At 34.7% G+C, this 24,417-nt stretch overlaps 1 protein-coding gene across 15 annotated transcripts in view; it reads left to right on the plus strand.

Annotated features, from left to right (window-relative positions):
• FRYL (FRY like transcription coactivator) overlaps positions 1-24,417 on the plus strand; it is a 240,389-nt gene that overhangs the window by 119,157 nt on the left and 96,815 nt on the right. For 11 of the 15 annotated variants that reach the window (XM_033105538.1, XM_033105539.1, XM_033105525.1 and 8 more), the window contains 7 exons: positions 5,301-5,380; positions 5,768-5,848; positions 8,266-8,434; positions 9,209-9,301; positions 15,719-15,817; positions 16,879-16,980; positions 23,121-23,165. In XM_033105538.1, the coding sequence (XP_032961429.1) occupies positions 5,301-5,380; positions 5,768-5,848; positions 8,266-8,434; positions 9,209-9,301; positions 15,719-15,817; positions 16,879-16,980; positions 23,121-23,165 (669 nt within the window). The remainder of the gene's footprint in view (positions 1-5,300; positions 5,381-5,767; positions 5,849-8,265; positions 8,435-9,208; positions 9,302-15,718; positions 15,818-16,878; positions 16,981-23,120; positions 23,166-24,417) is intronic. The other 4 variants (XM_033105534.1, XM_033105535.1, XM_033105536.1 and 1 more) reach the window with 1 other exon arrangement.

Raw genomic sequence — 24,417 nt, forward strand, 5'->3', positions numbered from 1 at the left:
GTTTTAACAGGAATATAGCATTTTGAGAAAGTTCGAAGCAATTTTCTTTTTATATTGAATTTTAGTCAGACATATTTATTCATTGAAACAAGATTGGGAAACAAGGTTTGTGAGCCATTTCAGACTCATGGCTTAGTTTTATTAGTGTTATTGGGAAGTATCAGAAGGTGGAGTAGATCTTGAATATTTTCAGATTTAATGTCACATTTAAGATGTTGATAAGCAGCTTTGAAGGTTTTGGGTGATTCGTAATTTTGCTAACACATGAATTTATTCTTTCTCCTTTGTGTTGAGAGCTGGCCTTTTAGGTAGTAAATGAACCTTGTTGACTCCCAGTATCTAGATCTTACCCTAGTTATGTTGTTTTTCACTTTTCACGATGTGATAAAAGCATTACATTTTGGAGTGTGGTGGTATAAAAAATAAAACTTGGGTATTCGTTAGGGTATATGCTTCTTGAATGGTCAAGTAGAGTTAGAGCTGCTTCTAAAATTACACAAATGACAAGGTCTGAAAATTCTTCATATTAAAGATGAGAGTATTAGTCCATGAATGTAGAACTTTTTCTGTATAAACTGAAATGGGATCCCCCACTCTAACCCCCCTGAATTCAGTTGGGGTTTTTTTTTTACTATTGAAAATCAGGAGAGAAATAGGAATAGGGAGAAATAGGAAGTTCTGTACATTCTGATAATGTTCATTCTTTAAATAAAATTTTTTAGAGATTGTGCTTTTTTTTTGAGATTCTGCTTTTTTTGTCCCCCAAAATAATAGGTAAGATATATTTCTTTCATTTCTGTTTCTCTGTCTTTTATAAGGTGAAAACATTGAACGTTTTTTTTTCTCATTTATGAAATGTGTTTTCATATATCAGAAAGTATGCACCAACTTTTGAACTTCAGTTCCCTCACCTGTACAACAACAAATATCTACCTTATATGGTAGCTGTGCTATAAATAATGTATATAAAATGCCTAACTAATATTCGGCACACAGACACATACAAAGTGTTGATGGTAGTGGTAGTAGGGCAGTAATAAAGGGCCCACAGCTTGCCTAAGGAGTGTCCCGATGGTCGGTCACTATTAGACTGAGCGGAGCTGAGCAAATAAAGACTACTTAGGAGAAACGATAGGTTTAAGTCACCTTGTGTTTCATACCTCTGGCCTAGAGCACACGGAACATCCCTGTGAGGAAATCAATGTGGTAAAATCACAGCACAGAACCATAAGTGGGGCACAAAAATTTAAAACATGTAAAGTGCAGTGTTGCATTATCGCAAGGTCACGGAATTGTCCGGGCCAGACTCTGGGTGCTGTGAGCTCTGGAAAAAGTTCGGGGAGTCAGGCTGTTTGATCCAAACACAGTCTATTCCTGACTGAAGTTTGGCGTCACCTAATGGTAGATGTCTTCTCTGTTTTAACTATCAAAGGGTTTGATCACAGGACTGACTGGGAGGTACTTATAGGACAACGGCAGTGATTCTAGGAACCTTTTTGTTAGCTTGGGGCCCGTTTTGTTGGCCCGATCCAGGGAACGTGAGGCTAGGAGAACATATCTGCCTCTTTGCTTCCCTAATGATCTCTGGTTTCCTGCCATTACCCCTACCAGGCCTTGTCCTCAGTATCTCCCATCCTATATTCTAGTTCCTTCATCTGCCGTACATTCCCAGGTCAGAATTTTGACCTGGTCCCTTTGGAGAAGGGTAGAGAAGATGAGAGGACAAGAATCCAATTGTCACAACTCCGACTTTGCATTCTCTCAGGGCTAGTAATAACAGGGTTCTAATCTACTAGCTGCAGTTTACAGGTGAGGGATGTGTTTGCCTATAAAAGGCTAAGAAGCTACTTGTGATTATGGAATCAATCGTAAAAACCTGGTTAAGTATCCCTAATTGCTAGAGAAATTCTGGGTTTAAAATTTCTGTTTACTAATGTGTGGGACAAAGGTTAAGACTATTCTTCTAGAGTCTCTAAATTCTTGAACTTTACTATGTAGACTGAATTCTTGAACTTTACTGTGTAGACTAAATTTTGTTTCTACTCTATTATTAGATTTATTAAACATGGGGTATTAAAATCTCAACTTTCACGAAGTGATGAATAAAGTTCATTTCTTTCTTGTGTCATCAGGTTCCTTTTAAAAGCTTCTCTGAGACTTAGAAAGGTAGAGTTTGGGTTACCGCTGCTTCCTCACTTAATCCCTATTTGATTTTGCAAGAGGGTAATATGAGAATCTCCCTCATGGTGCTTTTTCTAGGAAATGTGAGACAAATGCTTTCTTGTCCTCTTCTGGTCAACAATACATACTGAGCCACTGAGCCAGGACGAGGCTATAGTATAGCCAGCAATCCACATGTGTACAGGTTCACCATGAGCCTTTTAAAGCTCTGTCAGCTGCCACGCCTCCCTCTGTGGGGGACAGTGTGTTAGGATTGGGACTGATGTCCTCTGTGTGATGTGAATTTAGTCGCCTCACTGAGATGAATAAAGGTAAATAAACACGTGTAGTTACGTATTGGATTTCTTGTCCCTCACTGCAGTTTACATGTGATTATTCTTATGTCGTGTCTGTCTCATATTTATTAGTTTTGAACTATATCCTGATCATTATTCAGGATATAGTTCAGGGTTTACCTTTGTAAGAAATGTATTATCTTCATTTTAAATATCTCTCCTCCTTCAAACCCTCAAGAAGCATTCTGACCATCTCTGAGTAATTATACTAATTCTCTACTCTTTCTTCCCCAATCTACTTTGTGCCTTCCTTGGTTATATTTAATTTTCTATTACAATTTCATCCTGTTGATGAGGTGTTACACAATTGATATTGTTAACAGTGTTAAGCAGCTGTAGAGTCCCTGTGTGTTTTGTTTTCATTGGACCCAGGCCCGCAGAATTGGATGAATCTTGATCCTGGTTCAAAATATACTGTTGTCATTGATCTTTGCATGGCTGCCTATGTATCTGTTTGTTTACGATACATTGATCACCTGTAAGACTTTGAGAACTTAAGCCAAATTATGTGACTCTCGTAGGTCACTCCCTAGCTACTCCCTTACCAGTATACTGATTTTGATGTTAATTAGTCCCTTAATTTTAAGAAGTGTTTTGATACATGTTTGAATAATATATTAAAATTTTCTTCGTTTTTGAACTTTCTAAAAAATGTGTTATACTGTTCATTGTCCTAGGATTTATTTTTTTCACTCAACATTATGTTACTAATATTAATACATGAAGTGTGTCACTATATATCATATTTTCTTAGGCGTGTAATTGCTCATGTGCTGGAGCTCCATCCTCTTAGGTTTAGTACCTAGGGCCCTGCAAGTTAAACTGATAAATGGCAGATTAACAGGAGAAAAATTTTCTTATGTATGCATACGGAGGCCTTCATAGAAAATGACAACCCAAAGAAGTGTTCGAACCGGAGAACTTACTTTAACAAAGAGCAATACATTGAGGGGGAAGTGACAAGACAAAGGAAGAGGGTTTGTGCTTCTAGGGGTGGTAAATTGTGACAAGGTAAATATATGGGGGAAACTAATGGAAGATAAAGGCTACATTGTAAGATTCGTTTGTGCAGACCCATCTCAGTGCCAACTGTTTGTTTCCAGTGATAATGGTTCTCCTCTTCGTAGTATGGGAAGCACTGCTTTTAGCCAGAAAGGGGGAATATTAATAGAGAGCTTTCCCTGCATCTGCTGTATCTCAGTTACCTTCAGCTCAAAATAATCCTTTTGCCAAAGTGCCATATTTTGTAGTGGCATACTTTGATCCTCTTCACTAGATTGCACTATGTAAGGCATTGATTTAAACTTCCACCAGCAATATATATGAAACCTCATTCATTTATTCTACTATTTGGTATTGTCAGACTTAATTTTTTCCCCATCAAAGAGGTGTAAAATGATATCTTGTGCATTTTCATTCTCCTTATTACTAATGAAATCAAGCATCTCTTCATATCTTTTTGTCTTAGGAATGAATATAACAAAGGGCAAAAATAGAAAATTATAAAACTTTGCTGAAAGCATTTAAAGAGGTGAAAAGATATTTCATGTAAATGTATAAGAATACAGTTATCCCCAAATTTATCTATAGATTTATTGCAACTCCACTAATAATCCTGTTATTGTGGAACTTGAAAAGACCCTAAATGGAAAATGGAGCAACAATAGGCCAATAGCCAAAATATCTCTAAGAAAAATAGGGAAACTTGCAGTACCAGACATCAGAATTTATTAATAAGCTCTAATAATTAAGACAGCATGATTTCAGTATAGACATACACAGATTGATAGACCCACACATATATACAGCTAGAATCTATATCAGTGGTGACTCGTATAATCTTTGATTAATTCGTCTGTTTTGGTTCTTTCCCATGAAACTATACAAGTATGTAATGTTAAATGCTGTATATTGTATAAGATGTATATTGTATAAGATGTATATTGTATAACATATTGAATATTGGAAATCTGGACTGAATCATTCATTAATAGGGAGCTCATTAAATAAATTATGTATATGAGTATTATATGGCTGTTAAAAAATGTAAGGAGGAACTAAGTACTGACATGGAGAGATGCATCTTTCTGTTAAGTAAAACTCGTGTGTGTGTGTGTGTGTGTGTGTGTAAAAATCTGGATGGATATACACCAAGTTTTCAATAGTGATTATATTTGGGGGAAGGAGCAGGAATTTTAATTTCTGTTCTAAATATTTGGTTTGTTTTACACATTAGAAGCTAGCATGTAATTTTCAAAGAACTAAACAACATGGAGATACTTCAATGACAAATTTGTAATACAAATAAAGCCATAAATAGTTAAAAATTATCGGAAAAGTTGGTGTCCCCTTTGGATACTGTTTGGATACTGTTATGATAGAAAATTGGACTATATGAAAACTGTGGGGCTGGCTTTGTCAAAGGTTGTTTTTCTATAGGTGTTGCAGAGTTACACATGAATATGTTTTTAACTTGCTGACAGTAACAATTGCAGTAACAACAATAACATTTACTTTTCCCCCTAAGTAGTCCATAATTGAATGACTTGAGATTATGAAGCTAATATTCTTAAATTTAGAATTTGTTAAATTAGAAGTTCAACTCAATTCTTAGAGAAAAAATAATAACATTAAAAAACATTTTTAGAAAATGGGAAGATTGACAGATTAGTAATGGATCATTATGAAAGTTAAAACTGATAATTTAATTAGTTGAAATGAGACTACTCATAAGACTTCTAACCTATTTAACTTACTTGATTTTTTTTCCCCAATTCATTTTAGATTCCTGTTCATCCTGTGCCCGATCCCTTAGTTCATGAAGTTCTAAACTTAGCTTTCAAGCACTTTAAACATAAGGAAGGGTAAGTAATCTACTAATTTGGCATTGTTGCTTTTCTCTGTAGTCCAGGTTTAGATTATTTAAATATACTTGGAACTCTCATTCATCATTTGTTTTGTAGCATTCAAAGCAGTTATCTTCCTTTTTTTAATCCACACAGAATGCTTATAGGAACAATTTTGTAAAAATAATTCTTAAAACCATTGATTGGATTTACAAGAATCAGAAGGTTAAATTTCATTGCAAATTAAAATCTAGAGATAGGAGAAAATTCATGTGGTTTCATCATGCTACAAGTGAATCTTCACAGAAAATTATACAATACTCTGATAAGGGATTTTCACATTTATTAAAGCAAGAGCGTTTGTAGAAAAATTGAATGAATCATACATTTGTTCTTTTACTTTAGATATTCAGGAACCAACACTGGGAATGTGCATATTATTGCTGATTTATATGCAGAGGTGATAGGGGTTCTTACCCAGTCAAAGTAAGTTTCACTGATTTTCATTTCCTTCTCATTTTAGAATGCTTCGTTGCTAATGTAATAGACACTGACAGTTTTAAATCTACAATATTTTTCATAGAATTCTGTGAAGTCTGCTCTACCTTTTATTACTGAGCTGCTCTATGCCTTAGAGGATTTTAAAGTAACACCCATATCTTAATTTCATAGTTTGTTTTCATTTATTTAGGGTTTTCCATAAATGTGTGCATCGAGGAAGTCAGCAATTGCCAAGAATAGTCAAAGCATTACTTTCTTTCCTATTTTTAATAATTCTGTGAGAAGTGTTTTTTAAAAAAAATTTCCTTTTAGAACTCTTGGTAGAGCTAATGATTACTTTTAATACTTTTAATATAGGAGGGTGCTTTTATTTCTGAATATAGCAATGCAATCCTTTCCTTCTAATCATACTATTTGTTTTAATACTAAAAAGAGTTTTGAATTGGTAGAAGAGATACCAAAAAGGAAAGATAAAAGATACTACATTATTCCATGGAAAGTGGTATTTGTTAGGAGCTATACTCATTGAGTTGTGTTGAACTATCATTATAGTAAACACTAAAAAGATGTTTGTCTTTAGTATCTTGTGTTTGCTCTAAAGACTTATGGAAGATTTTGAATTTCCTTTGTTGCTACTGGGAAATTTGGAAGGTGAAAAGTATCAATTCAGATTTTTGTGCATGCCATGTAAAGATTCTTTGGCCCTGAAATTATCATTATAAAAACCTTTTTAAATTCTAAGAAGGCAAGCACTGTTAATGTTCAGTATTCTAGATTTTAATATTAAGTAATGTCTTATATTATTTTATTTTTATTTTTTGTTATACACTAGGGACCTTTGTATAACCGATACTATAGAACTTTGGAACATAGTTTGAGTATTTTAAGTGATTTGGACATAGACAATAATATCTTAATATTTCATTTACATTTATTCAGTAATGAAACCCTGTGTTAGGAATATAGGCACAAAACCATAGACACAAGCAATGATGTATTTATTTTAATGGCATAGTAGTTCATGCTTTTTCTGTTTTTATCAAAAAATGAATTTGTATCAGGAACATAGATTAGAATCTCTAAATAATACATTAGTGGGTTGGATCCCAGAGAATATTGTATCACCTCTAAGTTAATTCTAGGATGATAAGGTTTATACATCCAAATGGCCAAGTAAATTTATGAAATAATGCTCACCCTCACTTGTCACTTAGAGCAATATTGAGGTGTTTTGCACTTTTACACATAATGAACGTGGAAGAAAAGGTGCATGGAGCCACCTTAGGTTAGGCTGATGGCACTGACATTTGAGGGGGCAGGTGATAGGATGGCAAAGGGGAGGAGAGAAGGAAAAAGGCTGGGAGGTGTATTAGAATCTTGTTTATGCATTTCCTTTGATTTGTAGTAACTGAAAATTACTTTGAGAAATTTAATGAAAGAAAACCCTTAATATTGTAATGACAAAATTTTTGTCCACTTTATATATATTTTTAATAAAACATAAAAGAATATTTTCATAGGAAATGGTATAGTATTCTCCAAGACTCAAATTGAAATAGATAAGTTATACTTTCTATCATTTATCCATATTTCATTAGTAGGTAATTTTTCGTTTTCCTCCCTATAGTCAGTGACCATTGGAATGTATGCTTCCTGTGTCATTTCAACTTTTAGGCAGCGGTTTCCCCAAGTATCATTAACTGTAATATCTTTAGTTCCATAACACATAAAAGGGAAAAGTGAAGTATTATTGATTAATGAACTATTAGATATCTTTTCCCAATGCAAGCAAAGAAAAAATTGAGCAGCCTTAACAGTTGTGGTCATTGGAATCCAGGATGGTGTTCGCATTTCGAAAGCATTTTGATTCTTTAGCTTTTTGAGATTGTGAAACCTGTGTCCTCCTACTCTTCTTCAGTTTTTCTACAGTGTAGTGAGATGTTAGTAGTCTACAATTGATTAGTTCACCTCTTTAAACAAATTTGTTGTCTCAGTCTACTCTCCCTATAAGTCAAATTGCAGACTTTGTAAGATGGAGTCTTAAAAATTGGAGACATTCTGTGATTTACATAGGGATGTCTTATGGATGGGTTTAATCTTGTTTTAATTATGATTATTAATTATTAGATGCTAATGGTACTGTATTGGTGATATAGGAATAAAAAAATCCTATTATTTCTCTTTAAGGATCTTCTGATTTTAAAGTAAATGAATGGGAAATTTAGAATAACAAATAGTTTTGTCTTCCTCTGTATGCTTTTCTGATAATTTTGATGAGGGCAGAGAAAGGAGATGACGTTTAGGCAAAATACCTTTTCATTTCAATCTTAAATGACATTAGTTAGTAGGAAATTAGTGTTTTCTTAATTCATAGGAAATTTACGTATCTGTGTGTATTAAAGGTTTCAGGCTGTGAGGAAGAAGTTTATGACAGAATTAAAAGAACTGCGACAAAAGGAACAAAGTCCACATGTGGTACAAAGCGTCATCAGCTTAATAATGGGAATGAAATTTTTCCGAGTGAAAATGTATCCTGTAGAAGATTTTGAAGCATCATTTCAATTTATGCAGGTGACACACCTTCTCAATTGCAGATTTAGCCTAACAGTGGCTTTTCTTGATCTTCATGACTTTTTTTTTTTTTTTTTAAGGATTTTATTGGGGAAGGGAAACAGGACTTTATTGGGGAACAGTGTGTACTTCCAGGACTTTTTTCCAAGTCAAGTTGTTGTCCTTTCAATCTTAGTTGTAGAGGATGCTGTTCAGCTTCAAGTTGTTGTCCTTTCAGTCTTAGTTGTGGAGGGCACAGCTCAGCTTCAGGTCCAGTTGCCATTGCTAGTTGCAGGGGGCGCAGCCCACCATCCCTTGGGTGAGTTGAACATGCAACCTTGTGGTTGAGAGGACGCGCTCCAACCACCTGAGCCATCCGGGAGCTCAGTGGCAGCTCAGCTCAGGGTGCCGTGTTCAATCTTAGTTGCAGGGGGCGCAGCCCACCATCCCTTTCGGGACTTGAGGAGTTGAACTGGCAGCCTTGTGGTTGAGAGCCCACTGGCCAATGTGGGAATTGAACCGGCAGCCTTCGGAGTTAGGAGCATGGAGCTCTAACCGCCTGAGCCACTGGGCAGCCCTCTTCATGACTTTTTAAAAGAAACAAAATATATATAAATTAATGACATCGTTGTTAATTCCTTATTCCAAGTGTCTTTCAATTTTAATTTGAGCGCATTTTGACCTTAGCTTTTTGGTAAAATTGCAAAGTATTTATAGAACTATTGTGATATTAAAAATTATTTAATCTTCCTCTTTTGTTAATCCTATCCTCTTGTACCTTTTCCCCCTTTCAAGGAATGTGCTCAGTATTTCTTAGAAGTAAAAGATAAAGATATAAAACATGCACTTGCTGGTTTATTTGTGGAGATTCTTATCCCTGTAGCTGCTGTAAGTATATTTTTATTTTTGTATTATATTTTAAAAGTACCTTTTCACTGAAGAAGTTGCCACATGAAATATTCTTACTTTCTGGTGATCTCATAGATAATTAAGCAGAAACTTTGAATGTGACATGGGTATTGGGAAAATGGTTATTAGACAAATAGCAGAAGAGCACTGATTAGTATTTTAATTAAGAGAACAAGCCCAAACCCTTAAGATTCAGAAACTGTTAGGAGGGCAGAGTATCTGCAACCTAGCAGTAATAGTTGCCTCCAGTTGGTCAACGTTACATAACTGCATTTACCCATGGCTTTCGCTCCTTAAAAACTGAAAGCCAATTTAATAGCCTCTGAAGAATTTGAAAGTACTGTGACATACATCCTGGAATTTACGGGACTGTGTCGATCTTAAATGTTCTTGTGTTCCTTTTTAATGCCCTTGTCTCACTCTCCGCACTTTGTTCTCAGGCAACCATTGTTCCCTTTCAATTTCTCTGCATTAATTTGGGGTTTCCTAGAATTATATATTAATGGAATCTTACAATATGAGCTCTTTCTTTTCAGATTACTTTCACTCTGCATAATTATTTTACGTTCCAACTATGTTGCAGAATATATCAGTTGTTTATTCCTTTTTCATTGTTGAGTAGTATTTCATTATGCCTATACCACAGTTCGGTTATGTGTTTACCTGTTTTTGGACGTTTGGATTATTTCCAGTTTTGGGCTGTTACAAGTAAAGCTATGAACATTCATGTACAAGTCTATGCATGGACATACGCTTTTATATCCTTTGGGTAAATAACTAGGAGTGGAATTGCTGGACCATTGGAGTGATACGTTTAACTTGTAAAGAAATTGCCAAGCTGTGTTCCAAAGTGGTTGTACCATTTGCATTCCCATGAGCAATATGTGAGAGTTCTACTTACTTCACATCCTCATCAACACGTACTTTGACCAGTCTTTTTAATTTTAGCCATTGTGACAGGTGTTTCATGGTATCTCATTCTGGTTTTAAATTTGCATTTCCCTAATGACTAATGCGTTTGAGCATCTTTTCATGTCCTTATTTGCCACCCATATATTTTCTTTGGCAAAAGTCTGTTGCAAGTTTTTTCCCCGTTTTTGTATTGGGTTATTTGTTTTCTGATTGAGTTTTGAGATATTTAGTTTTATATTTTTAAAATATATTGTGGATACAAGTATTTTATCAGATATATGCTTTATTAATATTTTCTTCTAGTCCGTGATTTGACTTTTCATTCTCTTAACTATTTCTTTGGAAGAGGAGAAATTTTTAATTTTGATGAAATCTGATTTATCAATTTGTTTTTTTATAAATTATGTTTTTAGTATTCTATCTAAGAAGTCTTTGAATAACCCAAAGTCACAAAGATTTTTCTCCTTTAGGGCTTAATTTTCTCTCAGTGATTGTTTTGTAGTTTTCAATGTATAGATCTTGAACATATTTTGTTAAATTTATCTCTAGGCATTTCATATTTTTATGCTATTATAAATGCCATTGTTTTAAAGTTTCATTTTCCAGGTATTCAAAATACTTTTCAATGTGTGTATTTTATTTCACTTTTGCCTCATTGCACTGGCTAGGACTTTTCAGTACAATGAGGAATAGAAATAATGAGAGCAGACTTCCTTGCCTCCTTTCACATTTTAGGGCTAAAGTTGTCAGTCTTGCCAATAGGTATGGTATTACTAGTAGGTTTTGCATAGATGCCTTTTATCATATTGAGGAAATTTATTTCCATTTCTAGTTTTTGAACAGTTGTTTTTAAGGAATGAATGTTGGATTTTGTTAAATGCTTTCCCCTCACCTCTGTTAAATTAATTATATGGTTTTTCTTTGTTGTTTGTTAATACATTAATTGATTGTTCAAATGTTGAATGAACCTACATTCCTGGGGTTAAACTCCTCTTGATATGATGTCTTTTTATATTGTTAGATTTTATTTGATAAGATTTTTTTATTGAGAATTTTCGCATTATGTTCATGGGGGCTATTGGTCTGTGGTTTTCTTTCCTTGTAATGCCAGTTTTTGGTTTTGGTATCAAGGTAGTGTCGGAAGAAGAGTTTGTGTAGAATTGGCTTTATGTCTTTCTTTGGAGTTGGTGAGAATACCAGTAAAGCCACCTGGCCTGGAATTTTCCTTGTGGGAAGCTTTTTAACTACCAAATAATTTCCTTCAAAAGACATAGGTTTACTCAGACTATTTCTTCTTGAGTGAGCTTTCACATCTTTCTAAGGAGTTTGTTCATTTCATCCAAATTATCTAATTTATTAGAGTTGGTCCTTATATTCACTTATTTTCTTCAAATACCTGTGGTATCTGTAGTGACCACTTTCATTCCAAATATTGGTTATTTGACTTTTTTTCTTTCTTGCTGATCTGTCTGGCTAGAGGTTTATTAATTTCATTGATCTTCCCAAAGAACTAGCTTTTGACTTTATTGATGTTCTCTATTTTTCAGTTTCTATTTCATTGATTTCTGCTTGGATTTTTATTATTTTCTTTCTAATACTTACACTTTGGTTTTAATTTGCTTTTTTTTTTTTAATTCCTAATTTCTTAAGGTGGAAGCTGAGGTCATTGAGACCTTTCCTCTTTTCTAATATAAGCATTTAATGCTATATATTTCCCTCTAAGTAGTTCTACAGTGTCAGCTCACAAATTCTGATGTCTTGTGTATTTGTTTTCATAAATCTCAAAATACTTTCTAACGCCCCTTATAAAATCCATGGATTATTTAGAAGCATGTTATTTACTTTCTAAAATTTAGGGGATTTTCCAGAGATCTTTAGGTTATTCACTTTTAATTTGTGGTCGGAGAACATACTTTGTATGGCTTGAATCCCATTAAATGTATTGACATTTGTATTTGGGCCAGAATATCATTTATCTTGATGAACGGCTCCGTGTGCACTTGAAAAGACTGTATATACTGCTGTCATCGGATAAGCATGTTCTATAAACATCAATTAGGTCAAATTGGTTCATAGTATTCAAATCTTTGATAACCTTGCTGGTTTCCTATCTACTTGTTCTATCAGTTATTGAGAGAGGAATATTGAAATCGCTGACTGTAACTAACTGTAGATTTGTCTATTTCTCTTTGCAGTTCTATCAGTTTTTACTTTGTCTATGTGTAAGCTCTATTATGAGAAACATAAATGTTTAGAATTGTTATATCCTCTTGAATTGACACCTTCATCATTTCAAAATAACCCTCCTTATCCCTGGTAATATTCTTGACTCTGAAATCTACTTTGTCTGATACTAATAGATCCACTTCAGCTTTCTTTTGAGTGTGTAAGGATAGCATATCTTTTTTCCAGTCTTTTACTTTTAACCTACTTGTATTTTTATATTGAAAGTATATTTTTTTGCAGGCAGGGTATGGTTGGGTCTTGCTTTTTTTATCTAGTCTGACAATCTCTGCCTTTTAACTGGAGATCACATACATTTAATATGATTATTGATACAGTTATGTTAAATCTCTTATCTTCTGTTTATGTTTTTTATTTCCCCATCTGTCCCATATTCTCTTTTTCTTCCTTTTTTCTGCTTTCTTTTGATTGATTGAATATTTCTGTGATTTTCTTTTATCACCTTTGTTGGCTTACTCATTGTAGCTCATTGTTTTGTCATATTAGTCTTATACATCTTTAGCTTACACTGCCTACCTCAAGCAATATTATACCATTTGTGTGTAGTATGAGAATCTTACAACAGTATACTTACATATTCTTTCCTGAAAACTATTAAGGCAGTAAGTTGGGACCATCGAAGAACTCACCTCATTTATTTTTTGTTCCTTAGGTGTTATTTCTTTTGTTGACTAATATATAGTGTTTGGTATATCATTTCATATATTTTGTTCATTTTTTGGTTGTTTCAGATATAGGGTACCAATCCCCTTTACACTATTTTGGCTAGAAATGGAAGTTAGTAACATTTCTTTTATTCATATTTTATTCTATTTAAAAAAATTTTTTTTAATTAATTTTTTTTTTATTGGGGAATATTGGGAACTGTGTGTTTCTCCAGGACCCATCAACTCCAAGTTGTCCTTCAGTCTGGTTGTAGAGGGCACAGCTCAGCTCCAAGTCCAGTTGCCATTTTCAATCTTTAGTTGCAGGGAGCACAGCCCACCATCCCATGTGGGAATTGAACTGGCAACCTTGTTGTTGAGAGCTCGTGCTCTAACCAACTGAGGTATCCGTCCGGCCCCCGGCGAGCTCAGCTCGGCACCTTGTTCTCTTCAATCTAGTTGTGAAGGGCGCAGATAAGTGGCCTATGTGGGAATCAAACCTGCAACCCTGTTGTTCAGAGCTCGCACTCTAACGAACTGAGCCATCTGGCTGCCCCTCTATTTAAAATTTTTTGAAATAAAGGAATTTATTTTCATGTTGAATCAATTTGAATTGTTTTGCCTTTCATTTTTAATGTTGAATTAATTGACTTGTGATCTGTGTGTTCATATGAATTGATTTGTGGTATTTAGATCCTATCTTTAGTACATGTTTAAAAAAGATCAACACGTAGGAAAAGTTAAGAATTCAAACTATTATGGAAAAGTGATTGACATGATTTTTTTTACGTGTTTTGAATATTTACTTAGAAATATTTGAAAATTTTTAAAACTGGGTACAAACGCAAGTCATGAATTACAGCTTTGCAAGTAGTTTATTTGAGTGAGCCCACCATCCCCAACCCCCACCCAGTTTTTAGCCATGTGAATTAGGTTTATTTTATCAAAAAGAAAAGACTATAATTTATAATACCATATCAGCTTTAGTCTATTATTAGTAGTAGATGTACTCCGATTTCTTTTCCTAGAAAAGGTTTCCATTACTGCTTATCCTTGCCAAATGGTCATTTCTGCTTCCCCCTTGTCTGAAAATGTTTTGCCAAATGTTTGACTGGGATTAGGTTATTCTTTTTAAAGTAATTCATCAAAAGGAACCGGTTCATGAAAGGAAGAAAGACACTTGACAATGGTCCATTATTACTGTGTTGCCTAATCCTTCTTTTATGCTGTATTTGCTTTTGTGGTTTATTAGTTTGCTAGGGCAGCCCTAACAAAGTACCGTCAATTACGTGGCTTAAATAACAAAAATTTAATTGTCTCACAGAGAATCTGTTCCATGCCTCTTCCCTAACTTCTGTTGGATAACTGACAATCTTTGATATTCATTGGTTTGTAGAAGCATCACCGCAATCTCTGCCTTTATGTTTACATGTGTTCTTCTTGTGTACATGTCTGTGCCCAAATTTCCCCCTTCTAAGGACACCAGTCATGTTAGGCTAGCCCCTCCCCCCAATGTGACCCCATTCTAAAGTAGCAAATTATATCTACAACGTCCTATATCTAGATAAGACCACATAATGAGGTATATGGGAGTAGGACTTCAACAAAGGCTCTTTTTGGGGTGTGGGGGCACAAAGTTCAGCCTGTAACACCTGCCTCTGCATGTAGAGCCACTTCTGCCTAGAACACTCTTGCCTCTCTAATGACCTCCCTGCCCTCTTTGCCTGGTTGGACTCTACTTATTCATTCAGTGTATGTATTGTGGCCCTGTGTGTTAGGGCCTCTTCTATGCACAGGGAATAAATGATCAAGGTGAGAAAAACTCCCTGCTCCTCTAGAGTTTCTACTGAGGATTTCTACTGAGGAAAACACAGTGAACTAGTATGTAAAATAATGTAATATGCAGACGGTGTTAAGTACAGTGGAGAAACATAAAGCAGGGTCAAGGGATAAGAATTGCTGAAGGGGTACGGGAGTTGAAATTTTAAATAGAGTGATTAAGAAAGACCATTAAAGCGATGGTGACAACTGAGCAAAAACTGAAGGAATGAGGGAGAGAGACCCGGCTATACCTTGGGGAAGAGCTTCTTAGGCAGAGGGAGCAAGTGCAGGTGTTCTGAAGCAAGAACATACATGATGTGTTCTGGGAACAGCCAAGAAGCTCGCTATTGTGGCTGGATACCAGATCAAGAGCAGGGGGGCAGAATAGTGGGGGACAAGAGGATAATGGGAGCCTTTGTAACATTTCAGGTAGGAGATAGTAGATTCAGCTTAGATGTTGCTTCCTTGTAAAGTTTTTCCATTGGGGCCCTTTCTGAGTGCTCTAAGAGGATAGGGAATTTCCCCTTACGGCTTCTGTTACACCACCTGTTCCCTTGCCTGTATTCTCTGCTTGTTCTCTCAGGGCAGGACCAAGTTTATCTAATTTACTTAACATTTGGTCATTTGGCACATTTATAGTACTATATTTCAATAAGAGCCTCAGTGAATTATTAACTAATTTGAAACGTTACAGAAAATTCTTGTACTCCTTGTATAGTTTAATCTGACATTTGTAACCGTTTTTTTTTCCTTTTTATGTTATCGTTTTACCTAGGCTGTTAAAAATGAAGTGAATGTTCCCTGTTTGAAAAATTTTGTGGAGATGCTTTACCAGACTACTTTTGAACTGAGCTCCCGAAAGAAGCATTCATTGGTATTGAGAAACATTTCAAACCTTTACATATTTAATTAGCAGTTTTAGTAATTGATTCATGAATTCAGAGGAGATTTAAGAGACTTCTAAAAATTGAAATTGTAAAATATCTGAAGTGTAATATATAAGGACAAATTTTATATATTTTCTCCTGCTCTTTTAAAAACTTTCTATTCTTGATTTTACTAGCTTTGTATTCGATAGGTTTTTCAGACTTCATTGTAGGTATTTACCTGGCTTGATCGGTGCTTTGAATTATGTATTATAATATGGGGAAGGTTGAATGTACTCATATTAAACCACAAATTCCTTTATTTTACATAATAATAAATTGCATTCTTAAGTATCAGATTATTTAGGAACCATTGTCTGTCTAATGCATCTTTTCTATTCAGAGATTTAATGCACTTTTTTCCACATAACCACCCATATCATGTAACTTTGAGAGATTTCTCTCTAAATTTTTACACAGCTTGGAGAGTTTGGAGAATTGGACAAATACTTGACCTCTTAAGATATAATAATAATATTAATAGTAATAATAATTATTTTTATTGTTATTGTTATTGATGGTGCCAGGCACTGAGCTAAGTGCTTTGCATTTTTTGTCTTAACCTTAAGCCTCACAACCTTATAGGATTTGTATGATTATTATTCTCCACTTTACATTTTAGGAAATTGAGGCTTAGAGCTCTTAACATGTCGTCTCTGAAGTCAGACACCTGGTACATAGAAAGCTGAAACTTTAATGCCAGTCTGTCCTCTGATCCTAGGACCTATGTTCATAACTACTGTACTGGTTGAGGGAGTAATGGCTCTAGGGAAAAATAATAGCAAGTCCTAACTCAGGGAGGATATGATAGAGCAAAGGATTGTTCTTATAGAAAATTTGGCCTTTCACGTTCTTTGTTAGTCTGTGAGGTCATATTTCTTATTACAAATGGGAAAACTGCATAAAGAGTTTTTCAGTTTCCTTGTTTATGAGAATCAGTGAAATACAATTTACAAGTCTAGTGCCTTTTCATGAAACGTGTTAATTCTCTTGTTTCTCTCTTGTACAGGCTCTCTATCCACTAATTACCTGCCTTTTATGTGTCAGTCAGAAACAGTTTTTTTTAAATAACTGGCATATTTTCCTACAAAACTGTTTGTCACATTTAAAGGTAAGATGTAACCTCATTTCTGACCTGTAAATACTGACTGTAATGTATTCACTTATGCATATACATTGAATAGTACCTAATAAAACTTGCATTACTATTGGTACATTTGAATAGTAATACTTTACCACATTCTTTTTCTTAAACATACTTCATTCCTTGTAGAGGGAATCATGTTTAGACACGAATAAACTTCTGATTGTAAATTTGGTTTGTCTTAATGAATTCAAAATTGTACACTTTTAATGATTGTTGTTTCTATTATCTTATATCTAGCACTGTTTGTCAATAAGTCCCTTTAGAATTGCAGAGTATTAATTCATCTTATAAAATTCTCCAGATACTTATTTTGTGTTTTGTTTTGAAAAAATTCAGTAATGTTAGCTCAAGTATGAATAATATGAAAAAAGCCTTGACAATAAGATATTCCTAAAAGCACATTTAATCTAAGTATGCCCAGTTAAATCTAAATGTGTGGTACTGGATCCACATGGATGTAAAAGCTCCTGAAGTGGTTCTAACCTGAATCAAAGGACAGTTGTTACTAACATTTGGCACATCCATGTCTGGTCTTACTATTGAAACCAACACTGTGGGATAGAAGCTTCATTATCTTCCCAGGATGCTCTGCTAGAAGGAGCTGAGAGGATCTCCTTTTCTTCTGTGGATAGGATAGGAGCACAGTTAATCACTGACACAGAACACAGGAATATTCCGCATCTGCATGTCATGTGAATGCTTGATTTCAGTACTGTTTTGCTACGTAGATGAATATATTTTAATATTTGCTTACAAGGTATAACAAACAGGTAGACATGACCTTTCATTTCCTTTTGTTCCTCTAAGTTAAGGTTAAGACTGAAAACCCTATACTTTGAAGACAATGAAAGCAAGGCACAGAGAGATTAAATGACCTGTCTCTGGCCCTGCAGCTCATTGTGGCATTGTGAGAAATGGCACCGGCTCTTCTTTTCACACTTCAGGAATGATCCAGTGGGCAGCATTACCCTACATGTCTTTTCATGATTTTACGTTAATCATTTTCAAATATGTCTTGATTTCTTACTAAGGTATACAAAATATGAAAGTCTTTGAGAAACATTTTTAGCCATTTTTCTCCTAGATATACATTGATATTATTAATGTTTGGATGAGAATTGATATGCTCTTTTTGCTTTATATATGAAAATTCCCAGTGCCAAATCAAGTTGATAAACTCTTTATGATGCACAACCAGAAAATAAGTTTTCATTCACTTAATTATGTTATGTACTCTTTCTGTCCTTTTTTTTATGATTCATACAGATAGAGGTACTAAAAGAGAATTCATAATTGTCTGGGTACTATGATTCTTCATACTTTTTAAACAATTTTATTTTTAAATTACAATTTGCATGCAGTATTATATTAGTTTCAGGTATGCAACATGGTGATTAGACATTCACGTAAGTTATGAAGTCTTCACCCTGATAAACCTAGTACCCATCTGACACCATACATAGTTATTACCATATCAGTGATTATATTCCTTATGCTATACTCTACATCCCCATGACTACTTTGTAACTACCAATTTGTACATCTTAATCCCTACCCTCTTTTCACTCATTCCTCAACCCCCCTCCCATCTGGCAACCATCAAAATGTTCTCTGTATATATGAGTTTGTTTCTGTTTTGTTTACTCATTTATTTTGTTTTTTAGATCTCATATGTAGTGAAATCATATGGCATTTGTCTTTCTCTGTATAATGTATTTCACATAGCATAATACTTTCTAGGTCCATCCATGTTGTTGTAGATGGCAAGATTTCACTGTTTTATAGCTGAGTAATATTCCATGCTATCTGTATGTACCACTTCTTTACCCATTCATCTATTGATTGACACTTAGGTTGTTTCAAATCTTGGCTATTGAAAAGAATGTGGCAATGAACATACAGGTGCATATGTCGTTTTGAATTAGTGTTTTGGATTTCTTTGGATAAATACCCAGAAGTGCGATTACTGGATCTTTCTTTGTCTCTTGTTATCGCCTTTGTTTTAAAGTCTATTTTATCTGGTATAAGAATTGCTAACCCAGTTTTTTTTGTTTGTTTGTCTCCATTTTCATGAAATATCTTTTTCCATCCCTTTACTTTTAGTCTGTGTGTGTCTTTGGATCTGAAGTGAATCTCTTATAGGCAGTGTATGTAAGGGTCTTGTTTTCTTATTCATTCAGCCACCCCATGTCTTTTGTTTGGAGCATTAAATCCATTTACATGGAAAGTAATTGCTGATAGATACGTAGCTATTGCCATTTTAGTATTCATTTTTTTTCCTTCTTATTAAAGCAGTCCCTCTAAGATTCCTTGTAAATACTGGTTTGGTGGTGATGACCTTCTTTAGCTTTTTCTTATCTGGGAAGCTCTTTATCTGTCCTTCGATTCTAAATGATAGCTTTGTTCTATGAAAATGATAGATAGAGTAATATTAGTTGTAGGTGTTTATTTTTCATCACTTTGAACATTTTGTGCCAATCCCTTCTGGCCTGCAAAGTTTCTGTTGAGAAATCAGCGGACAGTGTTATGGGAGCTCCCTTGTAGGTAACTAACTGCTTTTCTTTTGCTGCTTTTAAGATTCTCTCTTTGTCTTTAACCTTTACTGTTTTAATTATGATGTATCTTGGTGTGGGCCTCTTTGGGTCCATGTTGTTTGGGACTCTCTGTGCTTCCTGAGCTTGTATGTCTATTTCCTTCACCAGTTTAGGGAAGTTTTCCGTCATTATCTCTTCAAATAGGTTTTCAATTACTCGTGCTCTCTCGTCTTCTCCTAGTACTCCTATGATGCATATGTTGATATGCTTGGTGTTGTCTCAGAGGCTTCTTAAACTATCTTCATTCCTTTGGATTCTTTTTTCTTTTTGCTGTTCTGATTGGGTGTTTTCTGTTACCTTGTCTTCTAAATTGAGAATTTGATCCTCTGTTTCCTGTAATCTACTGTTGATTCCCTCTAATGTGTTCTTCATTTCATTTATTGTATTCTTTATTTCTGACTGGTTTTTTTTTATATTTTCTATCTCCATTTTTATGTTTCCTATCTCTTTGTGAAGTTCTCCCTGAGATCACTGAGCATCCTTTTTTAACCAGTATTTGGAACTCTGTATCTGGTTGGTTGCTTGTCTCCATTTTGTTTAGTTTTTTTCCTGGAGCTTTGTTCTGTTCTTTATTTGGATTGTTTCTTTGTTTCTTCATTTTGGCTCCCTCCCTGTGTTTGTTTCTATGTATTAGGTAGGGCCTTATGTAGTAGGTGTCTTGTGAGGCCCAGTGGCGCAGTGTCCCTGGTCACCTGAGCCAGGTTCCAGGTGTGTCCCTGTGTGGGTTATATGTGCCCTCCTGTTGAGTTTTGATTGCTGTTGGCACATCAGTGGTTGGGATTGACCCTGAGGACGATTGGTTGTGATGACTGACCGTAACTACAGTGTAGGATCTGTTGTGCAGAGGCTAACCCTACAGAGCAGGATCTATTTTAGCTGGGCTCTGGTGCCTGCTCAGTGTGTCATTTGGGTGTATCATTTTTGAAGGTGTGTGGGTGGTGCTCTTATGTGGTCTAAAGCTGACCATCAGGTGTATTGATTATGGGGCATCTTGGGAGGTGCTCAGGCGCAGGCCAAGGTGAGTCGCTGTCTGTCCTTGCCTGAGGCCCTTGGTATGAGCGACAAAGTGATCTGCATATGGTTGCCTTTTATGCTGGGCTTAAAGGTGCCTGGGAGAGGCTAAGATGAGACCTGAGGCTGGCTGGCTGCTGCTAGTGCTGGGCTTGGGGCTTGTTAGCAAGAGGTATGGCCAGACACTACTTATTTGGTGTTTGTGAACCTTACAGAGATTTTAGGAAAGTTCGTAGCCAAACTGCATGGAAAAGACTCTGGAAATGACTTGGGTGGGCCCTCAAGTTGGGTGGGGCAGAGTCTCAGGGAATCACTAGAGCAGGGCAAATGTGTTAGCCAGGTTGACAGAGACTCACATATGGCACCCATGTGGCCCTTCAATCTGTGTGGGAGGAGGGCTCAACAAAGGAACGGTGGCTTCTGCCAACACTTCTGTTAGAAAGCTGCCCCTCCAGCCCTCACTCTGAAGCCAAACAGTTCAGTTCCTCTCCATATGGTAACTTTAGAGCTGCTACCCCAATTCTGGAGCTCAGAGCGAGTGAGTCCGTCAGTGAGTGAGTCTGTGTGTGAGCCCTTTAAGATGAATGCCTGGGACTCCAGCAGCCCTCCATCTTAGTCACCCAAAATCCCTGCTGGTTTTCACATCCAGAAGTTATGGAGACTTCTCTTCCCATCATTGGAACCCTGGGCTGGGGAACCTGGTGTGGGGATGGGACCCCTTATTCTTCAGTGGCGACCTCCGCAACTGAAATGTCCTTCCTGATTTTTAACTGCTTCACATTAATGTGGGACCAGTCCATTGTGCCTCTCTGCCTCTCCTACCAGTCTGGAGGTGGCATCTTCTGTATATTCTTAGTCATAGCTATACTTTAGGTGATTCTCAATGATGGTTGTTCTGTAATTTTGATGTGCTCATGGGAGGAGGTGAGCACAGCATTTACCTACTCCACTGTTTTGACCGGAAGCTCAATTCTTCATACTTTTAATAAAATATTGTAAGACATGCATTTAACTGTTCCTGGAAGGTTGCTTTGTTTATGACAATTCATACTTTTCTTTTGCTTGTTGGAATTTTTTTATATATCTACGTTTCCACCTAACATATTTGCAATTCTTTCGCAGTACCTTAACTTTTTTTTTTTAATCTTAAGGCTTTCATTTAAAATGCTGTATTTTCTTTGAACCCTTACCTCCTATTAAATATTTCTGGCATATTGTCCATTTTCATAATGGCTGTGTCAATCTGCCAGGCTAAAGGAGATAAGAGCCACTTAGCATGACTATTTGGAATATAGTTGGCCATTAACCCTTAACTTACATTAAGGCTCTATTCAGCAGAAATTTTATGAATTGGTTCCTGTTTATTAGGTTTTAGATACGGTGGCTACGCTGCATAGTTAAGGTAAAAAGCTGAGCATCAGAGAAAAATTATATTAGTTATCTATGGTGACAAGTAAAACTTATTTGTTTTATATATGTAGGAAATATTGGTCCAAGATAAAGGCCTTATCTAAATTGATTTTGTTTTGAGATTCAGGTAATCTCTTAATTTCAAAAATAATCTAATAACAGTTTTCCATTTATTAGATCTACTACTTCTTAAAATTAATTTTTATTAATATTTACAATATGCTGGATCCCCTAAATAGAGTATGTCATTTAATTCTTACTGTATCTGAGTCTGAAAGATGATAAATAATTAAGCCATGTTTAGGGAGCCAAAATATGATAGAGATAAGATTTGCATCTAAATCCATCCCGTTCCATAACTTTTGCTCTTTCTAGTCCACCATAGTACTTTTTAATGTACTATATCAGGAATGGTGCTGTACTGAATCTTTGAAGTCAATAGTTTAGTTATAATTCTGGGATATTAAAAAGGCATTTTCTAGAGTCATAAAAAAATATGATATATTTTTAAGGTATACTAAAATATTGTGCAATTTAAAAAATATTATTATACCAGTTTTTGAAGTTGATGACCATAAAAAATGGGTTTTAGTTCTGTAGGTCCATAAACAGCATGAGAGAACATCAGTGTATTTTCACTGAAAATGTTAAATCTGTTATTTTTGTTCCAAACAGAATTTGGTAGTTTCTCATTCTCCTGTATTTATATCAACAGGTCATTATGTGAAAAATGATTTTAAAGTTTCTGAAGAATAATTAAGAGGAATAATAAGAGTACATACCATATAAAAATAATTTGGAGATTGTAACTTGTTTCAATCTCAAATACAGTGCTTTGAGAGGAAAAATTAGATAGTTAAAAACTTAAGTTTTTTCTCTCAGTTTGAGTTTTATAGATGTACCTTACGATACCCAAATTGTGGGATTTTTTTTTTTATTTTAGTGTTTCTGGCCACTGTCTTGGAAATTTCAAATTTCTTCTAAATAGAGACCTTGGTGAGGTGCTGTCTTGTTTTGTGCTTATTTTCATCTAACATGCATGTGCTGCATCTCATGTTTATGTTTGCTGTTTCACATTGCTTTATTTAGATGCCATCTAACAACAGTATCAGAAAACAAATAGAAACACTCCAGGTGAGTTGTGTCGATGTTACAAAGTAAAATATTGCTTAATCTCCTACAAGTGTGGCTTTTTTGTTTCTTTACCCATTGTTGCATTGCATGTCTAATGTATTTATTCAAGCCTCCTTCTCGTATTGTAAGAGAAGAGTAACACACATAAGAACATTCTACAGGTTTAATATAAATGTGGCTCCAGTAAGAAGAATTTAAGAGAGAATGTTGTTGATTCTTAATCAAGATAGAATGAATGTTGATTCTTCATCAAAATCCTCAATTTTATAATAGTCTGTTTAGTAGACAACAATAATTAAAAGCCATGTATTGAGTTAATTAAAAAAACCAAAAAAAAAATAGTCTGTTTAATTTACATTACCTGTTATAAATGAAACTTTAAAAATTTTACAAAGGAATTTAAGGAGGCAGTAGCTTAGGTTTTGAATATGATTTTGATGCAACACTTTTTAAACTTTTATTGCTTTGGGTTTTAAACAGGTTTTTTGGTGGGGGAGGTTCAACAGTAGATACAAAGGGAAGAAACATTAAAATGATTGCTGCCAAATAGTATATTTGACTGACATCAAAACTTTATTGTATATTAAAGTTATTTAATATTTAACTTGAAATTATTAAATTTATTAATGTAATCTAATTGTGCACATTAGACCAAAATTGTAACTAGGGAAATACATATCTTTGTTTAAGGCTCAGATCAATTTAGGATGTTTTTATTATTCATAAGTGATAGCAGCATGGTAGTGATCAAATAAACAGTAATTGATTTTTATTACTTTTAATCTTATTTTGACATTGTTCATTATAAAGTAAATCTGCCTTGTAAACATAATAGTCCATCTTGGAAAGTTTGAGAACCAAGTTTTGTTCATGCTAGATATTTCAGTGGCTAAAATAAGATAATCCAAATATTTTATTACCTATTTATATGAGAATAATTTTCATGTATAGTTGGACTTAAATATTTCAATATATAATCTATATGTTACTTTATATAATGTGAAAATATTAATTGGCATGTACGGAAAACTAATTGAACTCATATTTTGATATTTGAGATCTTAGATTTAAATGATAGAAAGGAAAGTTATGATAGAAAGTACTACACAAGGCTTGGTTGTTACATTAATTAGTAACATATATACATAATATGTTAGTTTATATGTTATGTTAGTTACATATAAGAGATTAATAGAAAACTACTTGGGGAGTGTATTTCAAATTTGGAATCATTATGGATTTGGCAGTGGAG

The sequence above is a fragment of the Rhinolophus ferrumequinum genome, chromosome 5 (genome assembly GCF_004115265.2).
Source record: "Rhinolophus ferrumequinum isolate MPI-CBG mRhiFer1 chromosome 5, mRhiFer1_v1.p, whole genome shotgun sequence".
Lineage (NCBI taxonomy): Eukaryota > Metazoa > Chordata > Mammalia > Chiroptera > Rhinolophidae > Rhinolophus > Rhinolophus ferrumequinum.